The sequence below is a fragment of the Choloepus didactylus genome, chromosome 22 (assembly GCF_015220235.1).
Source record: "Choloepus didactylus isolate mChoDid1 chromosome 22, mChoDid1.pri, whole genome shotgun sequence".
Classification (NCBI taxonomy): Eukaryota; Metazoa; Chordata; class Mammalia; order Pilosa; family Megalonychidae; genus Choloepus; species Choloepus didactylus.
Window position 1 is genome coordinate 12,369,612 of NC_051328.1, and position 23,386 is coordinate 12,392,997.

General features: G+C 39.0%; 1 protein-coding gene across 2 annotated transcripts in view; it reads left to right on the forward strand.

Moving 5' to 3' along the window:
* RSPRY1 (ring finger and SPRY domain containing 1) overlaps positions 1-20,300 on the forward strand; it is a 44,600-nt gene extending 24,300 nt beyond the window's left edge. For both annotated transcript variants that reach the window (XM_037816483.1, XM_037816484.1), the window contains exons 8-15: positions 52-183; positions 1,168-1,283; positions 2,939-3,082; positions 9,613-9,724; positions 11,494-11,596; positions 11,942-12,094; positions 15,596-15,700; positions 18,780-20,300. In XM_037816483.1, the coding sequence (XP_037672411.1) occupies positions 52-183; positions 1,168-1,283; positions 2,939-3,082; positions 9,613-9,724; positions 11,494-11,596; positions 11,942-12,094; positions 15,596-15,700; positions 18,780-18,876 (962 nt within the window). In that variant the 3' untranslated portion in view covers positions 18,877-20,300. The remainder of the gene's footprint in view (positions 1-51; positions 184-1,167; positions 1,284-2,938; positions 3,083-9,612; positions 9,725-11,493; positions 11,597-11,941; positions 12,095-15,595; positions 15,701-18,779) is intronic.
* The last annotated feature ends 3,086 nt before the right edge of the window (positions 20,301-23,386 follow it).

A 23,386-nucleotide genomic window follows, 5' to 3' on the forward strand; every position in this document is an offset into this window, starting at 1 on the left:
AATTATCTTACTCTTTCATTGTTACTTCAAGGTTTTTGTCTTTCCAAACAGGTGAAAATAAATTGACTATCTCTGAATCCAGTATTAGTGACCGGCTTGTCACATTGGAGTCCTGGACTGATGATCCTGATTACCTGAAACGTCAAGTTGGTTTCTGTGCCCAGTGGAGCTTAGACAATCTCTGTAAGTGGGAGTTGCCCTTACTAAAATGTCAGTTTCCATTTCCAAACCCATTCTTTTGTAGTATCACTGGTCTTCCTTTTGTAATAGTAAGTATGAATCCTTCTTCATAAAGTTCTCAATTGGTAAGGTTGTATGTATTCTAGTAGAAAAGTATCCTCAGGATCCATCAGACAAAAATGAATTAGAATGCTTCTAATTACAGCACTCTCTTGTTGAAAAACCTTTATTGGCATCTCATTTCCTGCTGCATCAATGACTTCAATCCAACGGTAGTGCCTAATCAACTCTTCCCAAAACAAACTGTCTCCTCGCTGTCCTACACACAATCCCAGTCATTCCTACCTCTTTGGTGTTCCCTCACTTGGAATTCCCTCTCTTTACTCTTCTCCCTATCCCACCTGTGCTCTTGAAAACTCAAGTTCATGTCTTACCTACACCATGAGGGTCACTCATAATTTTTTTCTTCTTCTGAATTCTATTAAGGCTTAGTCTGGACACTAGTTCATACATACTGCCTGTAATCATTTGCTAATTCCTCCATGAGTGTTTGTCATATATCTAAAACCATGTTACTTTTCCAAGGGCTTCTAGGACTGAACTATAGCACTTCTGAATCCTTACTCCCCCTACATAGCTATGCTTTTACATGTGGGGAGGAGCTTAGTTCACACCATAGGTAATGCCAGTTAAAGAATAATTCTGAAAAAGTGCAATTTGGATTTTGTTTCATGCAAAATAATGAATATAGGGAATGGAGCATAAACCTAGCCATGCTGCCTTACCGAGCATTTGCTAGGTCATTTGCTTGATTAGTCTTTATATGGTAGTGTAGCAAGAAAACCAAGTTTATAAGTCTCCTCAATTCTGCCATTTATGACCACTTCATCACCTCTTGACAAGGGGCTGGCATCTATTGATGACACTAGCTTTTATTCTTTTCCAAAGCAGCTTGCCTTAGAAATATGACCACTCTTTCTTTTGCAGTTTTAAAAGAAGGTAGGCAGCTGACCTATGAGAAAGTAGACTTGAATAGTATTAAGGCCATGCTGAATAGCAACGATGTCAGCGAGTACCTGAAGATCTCACCTCATGGCTTGGAGGTAAAGCTTCCACAGGTGGCCCTTTTGGGGAAAAAATCATTTTTACTCTCATTTTCATGTCCTTGTTCTGTCATTCTACATTCTGAGCAAAAGCAATTTCTGGCAGAATAGATGAAAGTTTGTTTCATACTCAAAAAGTAGTTAGAGGTGTAAGTGGCAGGCAAGAAGGTAAAGTAAGGGACAGTTATCTATTCTTTTATATCCCACGTGGTGCAATATAGTAAGCACTATAATATTTACTGACTGTTTGATTTAAATATATCTGGCCTTAATTTCTGCCATTTTATTCAGCTAAAGGAACAAATACTAGTCTTTCTAAAAGGAACCCTTCCTTTTTTTAATCCCAGCATAGCCAATTGTATTGCATCTAGGACCTCCTCTTTTCCCTGTATATTGGAAATGTTGCTGATTCTGTGGTAAAGGTGGATGAGAGAGTTGCTCTTCTAGTTTGCTAATGCTGCCAGAATGCAAAACACCAGAAATGGATTGTCTTTTATAAAAGGGGGTTTATTTGGTTGCACAGTTACAGTCTTAAGGCCATAAAGTGTCCAAGGTAACACAGCAGCAATCAGGTACCTTCACTGGATGATGGCCAATGGCGTCCGGAAAACCTCTGTTAGCTGGGAAGGTATGTGGCCGGCGTCTGCTCCAAGTTCTGGTTTCAAAATGGCTTTCTCCCAGGACGTTCCTCTCTAGGCTTCAGTTCCTCAAAAATGTCACTCTTAGTTGCTCTTGGGGCATTTGTCCTCTCAAAAGTCTGCTTTCAAAGGCTGTCTCCAAAATGTCTCCATAAGCTGAAGCTCCTCTCTCAGTTCCAGTGCGTTCTTCAAAGTGTCCCTCTTGGCTGTAGCAAGCTGGCTCCTTCTGTCTGAGCTTATATAGTGCTCCAGTAATTTAATTCAGACCCACCCTGAATGGGCAGGGCAACACCTCCATGGAAATTATCCAACCAAAGTCATCACCCACAGTTGGGTGGGGCACATCTCCATGGAAACACTCAAAGAATTACAATCTAATCAACACCGATATGTCTGCCCACACAAGATTACATCAGAGATAATGGCATTTTAGGGGACATAATACATTCAAACTGGCACAGTTGCTTATGTTCAAAAAATGTACCACAAGGCATTAAGCATGTCAGGATTAAAGAACTGTTTCAAGAATGGCTGCAAACAGCTCATTGATCCTAGATGTTGCCAAAACCTTATGTAGTTTTCTGCTTTAGACTGTATTTAGTTAACCTGTATTATACCCACCCTTCGATATCTTCCTCTCCTTCCATCATAAAAAGTCCAGGTTAAAGGCAATGTTTATGCATTTGTAAAAGGTTCTAATATGAGAGCAAAGCTCTGTAAGTACCTAAAAATGAAGCCAATAGCTTTACTAATTCTTAACTGCAGCAGTCTTTGAGACCTTCTAAGCTTGGCACCAATTCTGTTAGAATGCCCTGAAAACAAAATTATATAAAATAGTCATGGAGTTGGCTCCATTCAGTTTTACAAGTTTTGTCAATGAGGGAATGGACAGAATAGGAAACAATATCCACCAGAAGCTTTAATAAGGAAAAATGAACTCACCTTTTTGAGGAGTCAGTTACGTTTGGAGGTCTTCAGGCACTGATGGTGAACTGTCATGCTCGTTGGTTTTGCCAGGCTCGCTGCGATGCTTCCTCCTTTGAAAGTGTGCGCTGCACCTTTTGTGTGGATGCTGGAGTGTGGTACTACGAAGTAACAGTGGTAACTTCTGGCGTCATGCAGATAGGTTGGGCCACTCGAGACAGCAAGTTTCTCAATCATGTGAGTACCCTGGAGAACCGTGCAAATGGAGCCGCAGCAGTTTGCTTTGTGTTTTTTCTTTCTTTCTTTCTTTCTTTTTTATTTTTGGTGGAAAGATAGAAAATATTCAGGCATACTTATTTTTCAGATAGGTGTGCACAGTAATCATTTCTTGGGCTGAATGGCATGGTGCTAAATCCTTAACAGTGGTTTGCTAAACCTATTCAGAAACAGAAAAAACAAATGATATATCCCTCAGCGCCCCCCCCCCTTTTTTTTCATCATATCCCAAGTTCACATTAATTTCACCTAGAGTTTGGATGTGTCCTTTGTCTTTGTAGGTTCTGCTCCAGCCCCAGCCCCATTTTGTCTTAGTTGTTATGTTATAATGGGGCCAGAGATGATGTACCCTTAAGCTTTTAGAACTTTGTAGGAATTCTCTTCCTTTCATAAAATACTTTGTCTTGACTTCTCTCACTTGACTTTTACCTTGTAGTAGTAGGTACATTTGTTTTCAATATTTAGTATCTATCTTTTGTTATGGAAAGCTATAATGTAAAAGGGAAGATTAAATCCACTAAAGTAAGCAGGACTGGATTACAACCTGAGTGTAAGAGGTATTGGGTTCCTCCCTTTTTTACAGATCTTTGATTTCTTGCCCATTTATATCCTCCTAACACCCAACCCAGTTGACTTTCTTCTGTTGGTCAAATTATAAGCTATTTGGAATGAATCCCATTTTGATCAGGAGTATTTTGAGTACATATGATTATTACTCTTTGAGCTAGGGACAACCCATTGGATTATCTTGTAAAGGCCTGGGATAGATTTTAGAACTGATCCCACAATGGTCAAATTAGACTTGTCTGCCTTAAGCACAGTTTCTGAAGATACCTTTTAGCCAGGCTGTATTACACCCAGGAATTGTTAATGGCATTTTTTTTTTCCTCATTAAACTTTGTTTTAATGGTTCTCAAAATTCTGTGACAGATTTTTGGTCATTTCCATTTAAAAGAGCTGATTTTAAAAGCTAATAACTTAAAACTGCCACACAAAAACAAATGGTCCACAAAAAATTTCTTTTCTTTGAAGGTCTTATGATGCATTGTTATCATTATCCAGTCTTTTACTATTAAACTTAAATGGTCAATGAAGACAAATAGTTCTGAGACCATTCTTCCACCACTGATTACGACTGGTGGCAGGTATTATGGGTAATATCCATTTAGCCTTCTGAGCTTTCTGGGCAGACTTGGTGACCTTGCCAGCTCCAACAGCCTTCTCGTCCACTGCCTTGATGACATCTGCAGCAACTGTCTCCTATCCTGAACAGCAAAACGACCCAGAGGAGGATAGTCAGAGAAGCTCTCAACACGCATGGGCTTGCCAGGAACCATATCAACAATGGCAGCATCACCAGATTTCAGAAATTTGGGGCCATCTTCCAATTTCTTACCAAAACAAGATCAGTCTTCTCCTTCAGCTCAGCAAACTAGCAGGCAATGTGAGCTATGTGGCAGTCCAGCACAGGTGCATAGCCAGCACTGATTTGACCTGGATGAGTCAGGATAATCACCTGAGAAGTGAAGCCAGCTGCTTCCATTGGTGGGTCATTTTTGCTGTTACCAGCCACATTTCCATAACAAACATCTTTTACAGACATGTTCTTGACATTGAAGCCCACATTGTCCCCAGGAATAGCTTCACTCAAAGCTTCATGGTGCATTTCAACAGACTTTACTTCAGTTGTAACTTTGGGGCAAAGGTGACCACCATGCCCCCAGTTTGAGAACAGCAGTCTCCACTCAGCCCACAGGGACAGTACCAATACCACCAATTTTGTAGACATCCTGAAGAGGCAGATGCAAGGGTTTGTCAGTTGGACGAGTAAGTGGCAGGGTGCAGTCCAAAACTTCAGGAAGTGTGGTTCCACTGGCATTGCCATCCTTATGGGTGATTTTCTATCCCTTGAAGCAAGGCATGTTATCACTTGGCTCCAGCATGGTCTCTCCATTCCAACCAGAAATTGGCACAAATGCTACTGTCTCAGGGTTGTAGCCACTTTTCTTAATGTAGGTGCTGACTTCCTTAATGATTTCCTTATTTCTCTTCTGACTGTAGAATGGCTCAGTGGAATCCATTTCATTAACACCAACAATCTGTTGTTTCATACCCAGTGTGTAAGCCTTTAGAAAGGCATGCTCATGGGTCTGCCCATTCTTAAAGGTACCAACTTCAAATTCACCAACACCAGCAGCAACAATCAGGATAGTACAGTCAGCCAGGGATGTGCCTGTAATCGTTTTTAAAGTCTTTGTGTCCTGGGGTGTCAGTGATGGTCACATAATACTTACTGGTCTCAAATTTCCACAGAGAGGTATCAGTGGTGATACTACACTCAAGTTCAGCTTTCAGTTTACCCAAGATGCAGGCATACTTTAAGGACCCTTTTCCCATCTCAGCAGCCTCCTTCTCAGATTTTTCGATGGTTCTTTTGTCAGTTCCACCACATTCGTAGATCTAGTGGCCAGTAGTAGTGGACTTGCCTGAGTCTACGTTTCCAATAATGATGTTGATATGTGTCTTTTCCTTTCCCATTTTGGCTTAAAATATAGTGACGGTTTTCATGACACCTGTGTTCTGATGGCAAACCCATTGCAAAAAGGTGTTAATGGTATTTTAAAAACTACTGAGCTGGAGAGAGACGAAGCAGAGGAAGAGGGCCAATGCGGAGGTCAGGTCTGCACCCCAGTCTGACATTGCTGATGCAGAACCCCCTAACCCACTGGAGCCTTTAATTAAAGGCTGGAAATATGGGACTTTTTTGTAGCACCATGTGGTTGAAAGTAACTGAGTCTGGAGAACAAATCCAGTAAGTCTCTAGTTCCCAAGTTAAGCACTAATTTAAAGAAGATAGTATCAAATAAACTGACAGTGTGTCCCAAGTGATGTCCTAAAGATAATTTTTTAGGACTTTAGAAATAAATCTTAATTTCCAGAGCACCTTATTTTAGAGCCTATCATCTGATTCCCACACAGTTTTTATTATCACTGTATCTATTTCTTAGATGAGAAAACTGAGACCAAGAGTAGGGAATAAAGAAACTAGAGCTAGAATTCTGTCCTGTTCCTATTCTACAACAGTTGTTTTCTTTGTAATCACGAAGTGAGGAGAATCTCAGAGAATTAGCTAGTATTCTCACTTAGAAGTGAAAAATTGTTCCAGGACTAGAAGAAATATGGATTCCTCCAGGGAAGACACTGAGATATAAAATTTCTCTCTCATTTGGCAGCTAACATACTGTAGGACTAGGTATAATTTATCTGAGACTAAATGTTACAAATACATATTTTTAGATGGTAAATGAAATTGTAATTTCTGCCATATAGTTGCAAAAGTTTGACTCCTCAAGAGGCTAAAAATACTGTTTTTTGTCTTAAAAATTGCTTGATAGACTGTTAGTTTCTTCAGAAAAAAAATATTTTTTTCCTGATCCAAATCCTGATTGATTCAGGATAGAAACTGAAGAAATCTAATATGAAGTTTCCCAAAGTCACCTAACATCCAAGTGCTGGAGCATAATTCAAACCCCAGTCAAGATAGCTCAAGCTCTTTCATCTATTGAATCATCCTGCCCTGGAGAAATTGACTCTGGCTATTTTAAATAGAAAAGGAATGTCTTGGAAGCCTATCAGGGACTCCAAGTGTTACCGGACCAAGGCAATGGATTCTTTTGCCCTGTGTGCTCAAATGACCCAATTCCTGAGACACCAGGGTTTCAAAGAGAGGGTTTTATTGCTAGGCACAGAGCAGATGGCCTATCAGTCCAAAATCTGTCTCCCCAAACTGCAATAATTCTGATAGTTTTATAATATCAAAAGATGGGCAGGTTTTAGGATAATGAGCACAGTGGCCCCAGATGATGTAATTAGAGGTGATTTAATTATAGAGGATGCACAGATTGAGTGCATGCTTAGTCTCAGAACGTATTTAAGAAAATGGTGGCCTTAATATGATGATGGGCATGATTTTTAGTACTATAATGAGGTATAGGTGACTTGTAGGTTAAAGTCTAAGCTACTGTGCATGTCAGGCAGGCCCATTTTGGTTACATCCAGCTTTAGTTATCAAGATAACTTTGGACTTGGGGTGGGTTAGTTCTGGGCTGACCCAAGGCCCTTCATTAATAAACATTAGGAGCTGTCTTTAGTCATCGGAAGACTTTAAATTTGAAAAACTGGATAAATGGGTACAAGTGAAGGTTAGTCACAAGGTTTTTATAATCACAAGGGCACAAGATAGAGGCTATACAATCATTATCATAGATCAAGGCAGCTGGATTATGGTTCAGATTTCAGGTATTTCCCTCTGGCTACTCTAATATACCAGAAAGTAAAAAGGAAGTTTCTATATAATGATTCAGTAATCATAATCAGCCCTTAAATCCTAATTTCTCAGCTACACCAGAACTATTGAGGGATTGGGGTACTAGATAGGCTCCAAGGCAATTTTAGAGGGTCAAGAGATAGGAGGTACAAGAGCCAATATTTTAAAGGAATATTCCGGCTAGGATGCAGGCATCACTGCTGCCATGAATCTGTCCGGACCGTCACTCTGTGTGGGGTTACTCGAACCACACTGTCTTAATGGGAGGGTCCAGTTGGCTAAGCTTGTACCACATCTTACCATACCATATCTCATCACATCCCCTATAATAGGAAGGAGTTGGGATGCTGGAGAGCAGAAAGGACAGTGTCCTCCACATGAGGAAGGAACTTCAAGCTGTTGGATGCACTTCCTTTTTTTAATGTTTTCATTACTAATATGTATATATATATAAGACCAGAACACAGGCAGTTTAAAATTATCACCCAAAATACCATACTAGCTCCCCTGTCTTCATTTATCTATCTCAGCCAATGGAAACCAAAGTAAATCCTACTGGGAATGTTTTTGGCTTGAAAGAGGGTGTAGCAGGTCTAGGTTGCTCTCTAAGATGTATGATCAAAGGGATTTTTGAAGTGGTAGAGGTACCTTCTCAGATCTATAGAAGCAGATGTGTGGTTAAAATGATTAGGCTTCACTCTTTTGTCCCACAGTACCACTCTACTTTGGAATTCACCCAGACATAGACATCATATTGCATGGTGTAAAGAATTTGCAATGAGTCAACTCTTGGTGGCTAGGAATCTTCTAGGAATTTTTCAAGTGTTCTGTAGAGAACTCCTAGGACATTAGAAAGGGAAAATAGAGAAGAATAGCTGGCCTCTTTGCCTATGCATCAAGGCCCAAATTTCAGTGATTTTTAAGTTTTTTACTTACTGACTAGTTCAGCCTTGGAAGGTGATCTTTTCAGTAGATTAGTGAATTTCTTCTCCCTCTAAAAGGCAGTTAGATGCAAGTTTACTTAACTTCTGAATTCAGAAGACTCACTTTGGAGAACACTGTTTCACATTTATTATATTGTAGCTCGAGAAGTTTAAGAGTTTGTTGGGACCTTTTTTCCCCAAACCATCTCCTCACTGCATTTTCTATCCCATGGTATAAACAGGTCATCACCAGAACCTGAGATTTTATTTGTATTTGACCCATATTTTCAATCCCTTTCTCCACTAAAACTTTTCACCATTAGTCCTTAAAGGTAGCAGTTACATACTTCTATTTCTATTGTCTTTATAAAAAGCATTCAAAATAACTTCTAAAGATCTCCTCCACCCTTATAATTAACAAATTCCATGAAATAATTTAAAAGCAGTAATAGTAGAAGAAGCTTAGTGTCCATCTCTCAGTTTCCTGCTGCAATCAGCATGAGTTGATGGGCCATAAATTTAACTGAATATTCAGGCTTACTAAGAGAGCAGGAGCTTTTCCACTCTCTTGAGGGGGCAGCTCCACATAATTAACTCAACCGATAATCTGAGAAAGGGAAAACCTGAAAAGCCAACATAAGCCCTCATTTCAAAGGTTTGCAGGTTCTTGAATGAACATATAGGTGGAATTGAGCTGATCTCGGAATAGCTATTTGCTGATTGTCCACTGTAACCTTTCTCTTGTCTTTAATTTTGAAATCTCTGAGCATTTGTACACTTTAAATTGACTACATGCAAGAAAGGTGTTTGTCTAGCGGAAGTGCAGTGGAAAGCACACTGATCTTGGAATCAGAGGGATTTAAATCCAAACCTGACTCTGCCTCTTTTAGTGATGTGTCCTCAGGCAAGCTGGGCCACCTCTCTGAGCCTTTGTCTCTTCTTAAAATGGCATAACACCACCAAGCTTGTGGTGATTCATGAGTATTAAGGGATATAACAAATGTGAACATCGCTGGAACAGAGGAGGCACTCAGTGAATAATTTGTTGGTGAAGTCATTATCTGTTCTCTTGGAACCAGGCCTCTAGAACAGAATTTTGGTCTCTGCCATGAACCATAGACTCTGCCTCCATCCAAAATGTTAGACTTCCAGCTGCTGAGTTAGTGGTTATAAAAGAAACTCTCTTTTCCTAGATCAGAGCAGGCAGTCTTGCTAATCTTCTCACCCATGTTTCCCTCTAGGAAGGCTATGGCATTGGTGATGACGAGTACTCCTGTGCATATGATGGCTGCCGGCAGCTGATTTGGTACAATGCCAGAAGTAAACCTCACCTACACCCATGCTGGAAAGAAGGTATTCATTCCTTTCCATCGTCAACTTATTGACTGCATTAGAAAAGCTGGTTATTATGAGGCATCTATTATGGTAGACCTTAAAATGTTTTAATGGAAGAAGATGCCAGTTTTAGGATGCTATAGAGGGCACAGAATACTGAGACACTCAACTATGGCTCTAGAATTTTTAGCAGGAATTTATTAAGATATTTCTAGTGTGACCTCTTTTGCACCATTCAATTTTCGCTCCATCCAGTTTGCAAAGTGTCCAAGACCCTACACCCATGAAAACATTTATTAATGGGAAATTCAGCTAGCAAAGTTAGAGGTACATAGTTTATTAAACACGTAGACCGAAGAATACATGGTGATTGAGTCTTTCCCCACTCAACTAATACAGTGAAAACAGGACTTTCTTGCCATGGCACCATCGCACGGGAGGGTGGTGTTCTCAGGCTGCCTCTTGGTGCCTCACCACACTCAGAGGAAGTAAGGACAAATGCTAAGGAATGAAACTCCTGGAAGGATTTTTTCCCCCAGCATTAGAGCTAGATAGGAAATATAGCTCAACTCCTTCCATTAGTGTCCATCTCTCAGTTTCCTGCTGCAATCAGCATGAGTTGATGGGCCATAAATTATAACTGAATGTTCAGGCTTGCTAAGAAAGCAGGAGCTTTTTCACTGCCTTAAGGGAGCAGCTCCACATGATTAACTAAACTGGTAATGTGAGAAAGGGAAAACCTGAAAAGCCAACATGAGCCCTCATTTCAAAGGCTTGCAGGTTCTTGAAGGAACATAAAACTGCTTCATTTAGCAGAGTATAAGGTAGAGACACTGTCTTTAAAGAGTGTGTGATTTCTTTTTTTATTAAGAATTTTTAAAAGTTATTACACAAGTAATATAAGTGTATTATAAAAATTGAAAAATAGAGGAAAAAGCAGAATGCATTAACTAAAAATCACCTTAATCCTGCCATGCAGAGTTGATTTATAAACACTCAAAATTTGGTATAAATTTATTTTCTATTCCATTTACTATACCTTGAACAGCTTTCCAGGTTATTAAATAACATTATATTTAATGGCTTCTCTATGCTCCATTATATAGTGGTACCATAATATGTTAATCAGTGCCCTACTGTTGGACATTCACATTTTTGCCTTTTTAAAAATTATAAACCACTCTGGATTTTCTCAAGATCTTTAGAAGTGAAACTTCTCTGGCAAAGGAGATGCAGAATTTTGCTTTATACTGCCAGCTTTCCTCCATCATCGAGTGTCCATTTTCCTCGCCATCACTATATATTACCATTTGTTTATCTTTGGCAATTTAAAAAGCAAAAACTGAAATCTCACTGTTTTATTTATTTGACAAGTGAAGGTCAATGTGTGTTTTTTGTTTGTTTAAACATATTTGGGGGTGGTTGTTATCTCAAGGAGTTTTAAATCTCACCAGAGAGGCAGAGAAGCATGTAGTTTTGATATTACTGTATTTCAATGATTCCAAAATGTTTATTTTCCCACATTTCAACATCTTTGAAACCATGATTCATCTTACCATGAATGGCATTTCATAGTTTACTTGGCAACAGTTTTTTTTTCTTAATGTTAAATTAAAATGTTGGTGTGTAGGAGTCAGAACAATTCTGGAAGAAGCAAGAAAAATGGAGATAATAAATACATGGCTAAAGAGGTAGGCTTAATACGGAGACATTGAAAGCCTTGAGACAATTAGCTGAATCCTAATAGTACACACCACTATTCTAACAGTGCTTCACTTTATCCTCAGGAGACACAGTAGGATTTCTGTTAGACTTGAATGAAAAGCAGATGATCTTCTTTTTAAATGGCAACCAACTGCCTCCTGAGAAGCAAGTCTTTTCATCTACTGTGTAAGTAGCACTCCCAGTCAAAAATTTAAGTAGATGCATAGAATGTTCTTTTCTCCAGAAAAAGAATCTTTGTCTGTTTATATAGCCAGTTGGGCTGGTAAATTTATTTATTTCAAGCCATTGGGGATCCATCTGATCATGCCTAAAACCAGCCCAAACTTTGATGCAGGAAGATAAAGGCAGGAAGTTCTCTGGTTCACAGACCTGTCTAGGTTAGTAAACAGAATCTGTGTCACCTTCCTTTCTGTCAGGGTCTGACTTGTTCTGACTTCCTGAGAACTACTTGATGTATCAACTTTGTTTTTTTATTAATTCTATTGACCTTTTGCTCATTTTTATTTATAGATCTGGATTTTTTGCTGCAGCTAGTTTTATGTCATATCAACAATGTGAGTTCAATTTTGGAGCAAAACCATTCAAATACCCACCATCTATGAAGTTTAGCACTTTTAATGACTATGCCTTCCTAAGAGCTGAAGAAAAAATCATTTTGCCAAGGTGAGAAATCTGCCTAGATGTTTACATGCATCTATATGAGAAATTTAAAAATTTTAAAATTATGAGACTTTGTTCAACTTCATACAAATAATTTTGAAAACGTGAATTAAATGGATGGCTTTAAGGAAATACAAATTACTAAAGCAACTCCCAGAAGAGATATAAACAAAACAATTATTATTATAAAATTAATTGGAAACATTAAGAGCCCTGTCCCCAAAAAGCACCAGACCCAGGTGGTTTCACAGAGGATTTCTACCAAATCTGTACATAACATAACTTTATTGCTATTTAAAATGTTACAGAACCCAGAAAGAAATAAATGCTTCCAAATTCTTTTTGAGTCAAAAAACATTTGTATAAAAATCACACAAATATAACATATGCACCCACACACAAACTGCGAACTAATTTAACTTGAATGTACGTCTTTTAACAGACTTGGGTTTTTGGGTTTCAGCTGTGTGGCAAAGATGCCAATGCTGATCCACAGCCCTTAGGACAGTGAAGGCCATCTAGGCTAAAATTTCACAGCCCTTAATTCGACAAAAACTGTGATTGGCATTAATGGTCTCAATGGGTGAATCCCTGCTTTTCTTCCTTACGAGATGAAACTGGTCTATGCCATAAGGGTAAAGATTCTGGCTGCTTCCTGGTAATTGCTTCAGATTGAGACTTCTTTTACGATATGAGTTAAAATTAATCATTTTGTAACAGAGCGGCTGCCTAAGCCTGTGTGAGAAGGGTATCCATATTGCTAATGCCATGCATTATGTCCATAAGAGTTCTCTGTGCTGGCTGTTGTGTCTCTGAGGGCAGCTATAATGTAATGGTGTAATCCTAGCTCCTATTTGACTCAGCAACTAGGTCTGTAAGCAGCCCCTTTGGGCTGTGCTTCACTTTGGACTCAGTGTCTCCTGGTTTGAGCACAGCTCAGCAGTTTCCAGAGGATCTAGAAAACATCTCACATTGACAGCAGCATCGTTCATAGCAGCAGAGCCTCAGTCATATCCCAAGAACTGCAGGACTGCTTACATCCCAGCTTAGGGATCTGAGATTCATTCTGAGAACCTCCCTTCAGCTTGTCTTGGTGTCTGGTAGAGATGCTGAACTTTAAATTCCTCTTGGTGAAAATCTGAGGTGACACCTCCCTCTTCTCTGTCATTCCCCATTCCTATTTTTAAAATCTAGGCTGCCTTTTTCTTAGAGGCGGCTGCACAGGTAAGTCTGTTTACTCACATACACACTGAGAGGCACAGCTGATCCATATGAGATCCCTTGGAGACCAGCTTTAGGTAAAAGAGCTTTGGCATTTTTGTTAATCACTCCTGAAGAATTAAACTTTCCAAAACTCAAATGGCGCTGGACATCAACTGTCAGAAACTCTCCTCTTAGGGGCAGCTTATATGTACTCTCTTGGCACCCAATTTGGCCTTGTGTGTAGACTTTGTTGTCTCTGATGGTGGCATTAAGATAAATGGGAGTTGGCAGGGGCCTAACTGGGTGGTCTCCTTAGTGCCAGACTCTTCTGGTGTCTTGCCTCCCTTAACATTCCAGCTGCACTTACTTACAAATTGTGCCATTAACTGTGACTGTGCCAAAGACCTTTTTCTCTGTCATTAGTATTTTCAGCCTATGATGTGTTCCTAAAGCTTATATTCAGTGATATTTTTTATTCATTGGAATTCTGTTCCTTTTATTCTAAAGCTAACCTATTTTTGGCTTCAAGGTAGGAGATCATGGCCCTGTTACTATCTGGGATTTTATAAATTGTTCTGTATTACATACTCTCTGTCTCTAATTCTTCTCCTTCCATTCATTTTTTTTTCCTTAACCTATTATGGAAATTTTCAAACACACACAAAAGAAAAAAAGAATTTTTTCCCCATATACTCACCTCTCAGCTACAACAGTCATCCACCTACCTCTCCCGCAGTCTCCCTCATTTCTGTTAACAGCCCAGTCATCTTTCCTGTTCCCCTGGCCAAAATCCTAGAGCATCCTTGATGCTTTACTTTCTGCCTTTCCTCATCTGAGCCCTCAGCAAACTCTGTGGGCATTGCCTTCAGAATATATTCCAGCCAACCACTTTTTATCCCCCTCACTGCCACCACCATGGTCCAAACCTCCATCATTTCCCACCTGTATGATTTTTGTCATACTTGCTAACTGGTCTCTCTGTTGCTACCTTGACCCCCTGCAGTTTATTCATCACCACCTCTGGAATGATTTCGTTGCAACATAAATCAGATCATGCACTTCTCTGCTCATGAGATGCCCATGGCTCCCATTTCACTCAAGATGAATGCTTAAATCATTATAGAGCCCTACCAGGCTTCTCTCACCTTATCTCCTCCCATTAGTTCTCTCACTTCCTCTCTCTTACCCTCTCCCCTTTCCTCATGCTCCTTCAGCCATCCTGGCCTCTTTTCTGCTCTTGGAACACACCAGGCCTATTCTAGCGCTTCGGGGCCTTTGCACTTGCTGTTCCCGCTACCTAGAATGCTTTCGCTCCAGATATCGTAAGACTCGTTGCCTCACTTCCTTCATGTCTTTACTCAAATGTCACCTTAGTAAGACCTGCTCAAGCCTCCATATGTAAAATTTTAACTTACTGCCCCTTCCTCCTTTCCTCTTTCCCTCCTTCCCTCTCTCCCTCTTTCTCCTTCTCTTTCTCTCTCACTCATACACACCACACATACACAAACATGCACACTCCTTATCCTTCCACTTTTTTTTTCTTCACAGTGCTCATTAGCATTTAATATTCTGTTTAATTTACTTATTTATTTAGTCTGTCTTCCCCAGTAGAGTGTAATCTTTTGGAAGTCAGGGGTATTTTTTAGTCCTCTGTTCACTGCTGAATCTCCAAGACTTGGAACAGTGCCTAGCACATAGTAAACTTAATGCATGAGTGAATTGAATGAATGTTTCATCCATCTATCAGGCTGTATCCTCGGAACTTACCCAGTTATTCCTGTCTGCTTTTCCATTCCATGCTGAATGAAAGTATAAAGCAAGGGTTCTAACCTGAGGTGTCTGGATTCTGGGAGTCTATAAGGAACTGTCAGAAACTCTTTCAAATTGTGTAAAAACTTGTGTGTGTGCGTTTTTCTTGGGAAAAGCACTATGCTTTTTATCAGACTCTCAGGTATGACTTAAAAGGTTAAGATTTATTGGTAAAATTAAAAGAACACTAGGCTTGAATTTGATTCCTCACTGTTTACTAAGTGTGACCTTTTGCAGATCAATTCCTTGAACTTTAATTTCTTTACCTATAAAATGGGAATGACCATACCTCCTACATTCCCTACGTCAGAAAATCATTGTGAGATTTAAATGAGATGCTGTGTATGAGAACGTTACTGAGCAAAGCTTAAGGAACACAAAGAATACCTCGATGTACAGAGTATTTTTCAAAGCACTTCGTTGTGCATCACTGCTAATAGGCCCGATTTATTTGTTGATGAAGTGAATTGCAAACTGTTTTTTTCCACCCAGGCACCGGCGTCTTGCTCTGTTGAAGCAAGTCAGTATCCAAGAGAACTGCTGCTCCCTCTGTTGTGATGAAGTAGCAGACACACAGCTGAAGCCGTGTGGCCACAGGTGAGAGGATTGATTTGGTTGTATCCTCTTTTGGACATTATATAAGGCAAAGCTTCATCCTATTTTTGAATTGCTTTTAGGCTATGACCACTTCCATAGCTGTTCATCAAAGTTTATTACACTTAAAGTGGGCTGAATGAGGAATTAGAATTTGCCAAGTAGTACATGGCTGTCTTCCAGAAAGTACCTGAAACAGATGAAGCTGCTTGATACGGAAGGCCTATGTTGTTGTTTTACTTTGTTTACTTAATATGTCTTTTTAAAATAATTTTCACTTTACAAAATGTTGAATGTTTAGTGGTAGTTTTGGGCTTCTTGGGCAGTGTCTATTAGTTTTAGAGTCTCCTCATTTAATTCTTATTTATACTCCTAACCATAGGGAAGGCAGCACCCTCCCTGCTATCTAACCAAATTTCAGCTCTGTGAGATGAACTTAGAGGGCAGCCTGGATTCTGTAGAACAGAGTGTCTAAACATCAGCAAGAACAGCAAGTAAGGTGGTTGCAAGGGAAAACCAGCAGCCAAAGAAGAGGAAGTGGATGTGATCCCCATGAAGGCCACCCCAGCTAGGATTGTTAAGGGGAAGAGGATTTGGGCATGTGATGGCCCTGGCCAGACTGGGGCACAGGCACTGAGTGTGCTGAGTGTATATGAGCAGTACTCATGCTGATGTTATAGGCCAGCTAGCTGAATTCACCACATTCCATACCCTTGCTCTTATTTTTGGCATAGCGTTAGCCACTAGGTCCCCCAGGGATCCAGAGCCTGAAGTAATGGACTACAGTTTGTCACTCCTAAGTATGACTCATCTTGGATCCCTGACTCTGCTTCTATACATTTGTTGTGGTTTGAAATGGATTGTTATCTAATTGGCTGCTCAGGGAAGTGCATGCAGCATATCTGATTTCACCCTTAGTCTCTCTTCTGAAAGAAAGGCACACTGGCTCCAGCTGTTCCACCTGTGATTATTCCTTAGTATCAACTTTGAAGCTCAGAATTTCTCCATTTGAGCACCTTTTGGGGTTTTAGTCATCAGGGCCTTACAGGCAGATGTGGAGTTCGAATCTGGATATCTTGATGATCATTGCTTCTGTAAAAATGTCAAGATCCCAAACAGCAGGATCTCGTCTTATTCATCCTTGAACTCCCTGGCCCTCCCCTTTGGTTTTGCCCACAATAAGGGCCAATTAATGAGGGCTGAAATGCTAAACTTAGAACCAGATATTTTAAGTATGACCCCAGTCCCCATAGTAGATATATCCAAAATAGGGTTGGAGAAAGAAAGTAAAAGGATTATAAGAAAATTTAGGTCAACTTTAAGCAAGAACAGCACAGCAAGAATAAAAAAGGAATAGGGGTAAAGAAAGGAAATCTGGATAAAATGAATTACCAGAATAGACCCCTAGAAGAGATTGAAAATCTAAGCATTTCTAATACCAGAGAAGAATTTGAGATGGTTATCACAACCACCTTTGCCTTCCCCCAAAAAGTACCAAGTCCAGATGTTTTCATGGATAAATTCTTTCAGACTCTCAGGGCTCTCTAGACCATAAAGAAAATAGGAAAACCATAACATTCTTTTTATAAAGACTGCATGCCACTCATACCAAAAGCTAATAAGGAAAGTGTGAAAAAAGAAAACTACGGGCCATTTTTACTTAAGAATGTGATGAATTTTTAAATCCTAAATAAAATATTAGCAATATTAGCAAGTAGAACCCAGCAACACAGCCAAGAGATGCAGGTCTCAGGAATGCAAGGATGGTACAATGTAGGAAATGTATTAATCTTCTTTACTCAGATAGGCCAGGGTAGAGTAGGATTATCTTCTCCAAGAATGGTGAAATGGCATTTGTTAAAATTCAATCTCTATTCCAAATGGATGGAATACTATAAAACAGAAATGGAGGGAAGAAAACAGTATAAAATAGGAATGAGTGGATACTTCTTTAAAAATATAACAAACATATATATTTCAACCAAATGCTAGCACCGTTTTTAAGGGTGACACACTGGAAACATTCCACAAGATGTTGAGGACAAGAGAAGAGTGCCTACTATCACCACTGTGATTTACATTGCACAAGCCAAGACAATTAGACCAGAGGGAGAAAGGGGGGAGAAAAACTGGAAAGGAGGAGCAAAATCATTATTTGTAGATGATAGATTGTATATCTGGACACCTCAGGAGAATTGACTGAAAATCTATTAGAATTAATGCTAGTAACAAAACAAAAATCAGTACCTCTCCTATGTATAAAAAGCAACCAGTTACAAAATACAACTGGAGATACCTTTTACAAAAAAATGGCTAAGAGTACAGATAATATATAGGGCCTAGATGAAGAAAACTTTAAAACCACTGAGGAGTATGACTGAAGATTTGAGTAAATTGATCCGTTCTTGGATAGGAAGACCTCAGTCTTGTAAAGGTGACAGTTTTCCCTAAACTGTTAGGTTTAATTTGATCCATATAAAAAGGACAACTTGATTTTTTTTCTGGAACTAGATACACTAGTTTAAAAGTTCTTGTGATAGTAAGGCAAGAAAATGCTGAAAAAGAAGAATTATGAAGAGGTCCAACCCTACCACATACATAAATATATTAAAACAAATGTTAAGAGTTTGGTCCTAGTATATGAAAAAATGACAGAACAATGGAACAGAATAGAGGCCTAGAAATAGAACTAACTAGACAATGAAAACTTAGTGTCAAATCTGTGGTGAAAGGTCAACTATTTGGTAAATGATATTAGGATAAATGTCTAGCTATTTGGGGAAAATAGTGTTGTATCCCTACCTACATACATACTTCTGTAAGTATATGCTTGCATACCCATAGCCTTACTGAAAGAATGCATGAGAACTTTCAACTTCTTACCTCAGGGGAGGAAGATTGGGGGTCTGAAATGGGAGATTTGTTTTCTGTTTATATGTTTACTCTATTTCATTTTTAACCTTGTATAATTATTACCCTTTCATTTAATAAACTTGTAAACATTTTACATTTCTCTGGGAGGTAGTCAGGGTCTGAGCTTTGGAAGCATTAATCTGACTGGCATTTACATCTTTCTCCTCAGTGACCTGTGCATGGATTGTGCCTTGCAACTGGAGACCTGCCCATTGTGTCGCAAAGAAATAGTGTCTAGAGTCAGACAGATTTCTCATATTTCATGACACATGTGAAGAGACATTATGGACTTATTTCTACTCAATTCCAGCCATTGTTGAAAAGAAAAAGAAAAACACATCTCTAATCAGTCGTATGCACATTGAAACTTATAGCCATGGCCAGATTTTATGCTAAAAATGGTAGTTTCAAAGACAAAATTCTCTTAGAATCTAATCCAACTTACCAGCCCTGAGAAATTCCTTTGAAGGCTAAGGAAAGCAGAATGCTAAGCCTGTGGTACTTCCATGAAAAATGGTTCCCTCTTGAGTGCCGAAACCACAATGGAATTCTCCATGTTGGGTTCATATGATTGTTTAACACAGGATGCTTTGTCTCATATTCTAAAGTTTTTTATTTTGGGCGGAAGTCATTATGGAGAATGACAGTGCTTCTGGGGTTAAATATAACTTTCCACTGGTCAGAGAGACATCACAGTGTGTTAAGTGTGGATATTGCACTTAACTTGAATCTATGAAATTAGACTTGAATCTGTGAAATTAGAATTACACAGGTCAATACTACAAGCAAAATGGAGGACCTGAAAGAAGGTGCATAGACTGTAGGGGAAAAAACCCAAAATTTTGATATTTCAGTGATTCCAAAGAGCATTCTAGTTTTTTTTTAACTGCAGAATATTGGTGGTATTTTCACATTCATGGTGTTTCTATCCAATTGAGTACCCACATTTTGTGAGGAAAAAAATGTTTTACCAATGTAGGAGGAATTCTTACATTAATTGCAATGTTAGACTGGAGAAAATTTGATATTTAGAGTATTTTTAAGATACCATCAAATCAGGATTTTTTTTTTTAATTTTTATTTTTTAATCAGTATTGTTTTCAGAAATAACATACTTTGAAACTCTTTAACTGATAGTCTCAAAAACTGTGGAGGACGGTCTGACAACACGTGTTACTATTGTTTTAAATAAATACATGTTTTTGAATAGTAAATTCAATCATGAATTGTTGATTATGTCTTCATCAAAAGTGTTAATCCCTTTCAGGGTCTCTGGTGAAGACCTTGAAGAGTTTGGTTTTTTCTCCCAGAAAATTGGAAGGTAGAATTGTAAATTCATAGAATTTATTTTATAATGGTGTACCTCAGCAGCTGCCTTTCAATTTATGCCAAGTCCTTACTGAGTTTATACTTGAATAGTAAACATGTCTTCTGAGTTTTACAATGTCTTAAACTCAATGCGCATTTTTTTCTTCCCCTCCCAACCTTTCTTATTTGTAGTTACATTAAGCCTGTCCTATTACAGAGCTGATTACCTTCCTGGTTGTACTTGTTGGGGTGCTGGATTTTTTTCCATGTCTTTGGTCTTCCATAAATTCAAATATATATATATATATTTTCTCTCTCTTCTTTAGCTTGTGGTGAATATAGTAATTTGCGTTAAAGAAATAAACATTTGTTGCCTTTTTTTACTAAGAGGTCACAACTTTCATTGTTGCCTGCTGCTAAAGTTCCAAGATAACATACTTTCAGATTTACGGGCTAGTTTTCAGAGTAGGAGAGAATCAAGTATTAGAATTAAGAAACAAGGCTAATCACTCATTCATCTAGCAGATCTTTACTGGGCACTTAATATGTACTGGGAAACATACCTATGAGTTGGGCAAAACAGATCTGTTCGTGGAGTTTATGTCTGTTAGGGTGGAGAAGACAATATATTTATGTGTACTGTAATAAACTCTTAGTGTCCTGAAAGAAAAGAATAGGGTGCTATGAAAGAGAATGAATGGGACCTAAATTAAATTGGGGTTGAGGTTGGGGGGCAGTCAGAAGACACCTCACTGAGAAAGTAACATTAATAGAATGGGGGAGGGGGCAGGGAGCAGGGAGGGAGACCAGCAAAAAATGGAAACAGTGAGACCAGTAAGGAGACTCTGAAGTAGTCCCCCTGGGGAGGTGAAGGTAGACTGTAAATTCACTGGAGATGTAGAGAAGTAGATGGAATTAATAGATAATCTGCTGATAATCAAAGGAATGCAGGAACCTTTTTAGCTTTCAGAAAACTACCCTAAACTCTACTCATACAATGGTCTACTTTTTCAATTCTTAACTATCAGACCATACAAACAAGAGGCCTTCAGTAAGAAATTGATTAAAGTCACTCAGAATGGAAGCAAAATTGTAATTTTGGAGCTGCTTCAAAGAGAAAGATATTTACTCTACACAAAAGAGAAAAAATGAGATTAGAAAACCATATGGAAGAAACTATACAGCATCCACATCCTGCACTGAATGCAGGAAAAAAACAAACCTAAAAAATTAAGTTATGACATTTCTCCAGTGATTCATTGGGGAAAATGTACGAGTTCAGCCAAAAATTTTTAATGCATTACCATCTTCTTTGAATGATATTAATAGAGCAAAGTCATGATGCATTTACAGCATGCCCAGAAACAGTGTGATTCAACACAATTTCACTGACAGAATATGCTAGTCACTAGCAGAAAATGATTTTTGCATGACTATCAACCATCTCGAATATGTATTCAAGAAAACAACCCGTCCAGCTAAGTTTGTTCATTCATATTTTGCTATTCATTTTTTGAGAAAAATCAGTTTCCATATACCACCCTATTAACACCTTGCATTAGTATGTACATTTACTGTAATTGACAAAAGAACATTTTTATAATTACACTATTAAGTACAGTCCATAGTTCACCATTTGTGTTGTACAGTACTATGGATTTATTTTTATTCTAGTAACATATATACAACCTAAAATTTCCCCTTTTCACCAATTCAAATATATAATTCAATGCTGTTACATTCCCAATGTTGTGCTACCATCACCATCATCCATTGCTAACCCACAAAGGATTTCAGAAAAGTTTATTAATGGAAAAACACCATTTAACATTCAAGTCAATTTTCAATTTTTCTGGAAGTGGGGAAAAGGCCACCATTCTATTTTCAACAGAAAAAAATCTTGTTCTGATTTCTAAGGGAATGATTTGACAACCCAGGAACCATGATGGTTAAAATAAGCCGTTAGGTGCAATTTACCACCAGTGTGCAAGTACTTAACTGCTAAAGATGCTTTGGTTTCCTAATTTGTAAAATGGAGATAATACCCACCTCATAGGGTTTTTTCTTTCTCTTTTTTTTCTTGGGATTTTAAGTATTTCAAAAGGAGACACTATATAAAGTATTCAGCACAGCATCTGGTACATGCCTAAGTGGTACTTATTATCTTTATCCCCATTTGTTCCTAGAGCCAGAAATGGTGTTGCTCAAGACCACAAATTCTTTGCAATTCCTCTCATCAAAAAGTGGGGTTTATGTCCTCTCCGTCTTAAATCTGGGTGGGTTCTGTGATTGCTTGACCAACAGAATACAGTGGAAGTGATGTGCCAGCTTCCACTTCCTTTCTCTTGAAATGCTGGTTTTTGGACCCAGGCATCCCCAGGGAAGACCTACAAGTAAAGTAACCGAGGCCCCCAGCCCTCCAGCCAACAGCTACAGCTGAGCTTCCAGCCAAGAACTAACGTCAAATTGCCAGTCACCTGGATGAGCTATCTTCGAAGAGGCTCCTCCAGACCTATTACAGTCGCCTCAGCTGACTTTAAAAGTGGGAAAGGAGACTAGTCTCCGTCCAGCCCTGCCCAGACTGCAAATTGAGAGCAAAATATCTGTTGTTTTAAGCTACTAAGTTTTCTGGTGGTTTGGTTTTCCACTGATTTGTAACAGCAACAGTTAATCAGAACAGATGAAATCACTGCGTTCCATTTCCTCCACTCTGACCCCAGACTTAGCAAGATGAAGGAGGTGGGCAAGTTCATTTAGTCCAGTAGAAAGTGTGGTATATGGAGAAAGTACGTCATGAGGAAATCTGCGGAGTTTGCTGTGAGCCCTGTGACTAGTGCTTGACTAAACGTAACTTGATCCCGCTTATTCACAAACCTTTTTAGAGCCTGTCTCCTACCTGGTGCAAAGCATGGTTAGTAGCTCTGAGAATTGATCTCATCCTGTATACAATTATGTTTCTTTGTAACCAGATCCAACTCATTAGATATATCACACACGTTTGGCCAAAAGCAACGAATGAGACAATGTCCAGTGGTCCAATCAAGAGAAGTCAGCTTTAGGGAATCCTTTTGCAAAATTTGGCGGGTTTGGAGGGGACTCTCGTTGGAGCAAAGTGATCTGATTTCTGATTGCGTTGCCCCGAGTGGTTCTGTCACCTCAGATCTTCCACGATTTCTCAAGAAATCAGTCACTGCCGAATAATCTTTATGATGTCGAGATCATCTTTACGATATAAATTACAAGTCAACCAGTTCTTGCAGTGGGGCTTTCATTCCACGAGGGGGAGGAAATGGCTTGGACATCAAACGTTCGCAGTATGCTCAAAAGATGGCTTGGTTCTCAAGCGATTTGTAGTTTTACAGTGCCCTGAAAACATGCTTTAAAATACTTCATCTTCACAAACACTCTGCGAGGTGCAACTTATCCCGAAGTTGCAAGTGAGAAAATTGAGGTTCTCGGCTTCATTTC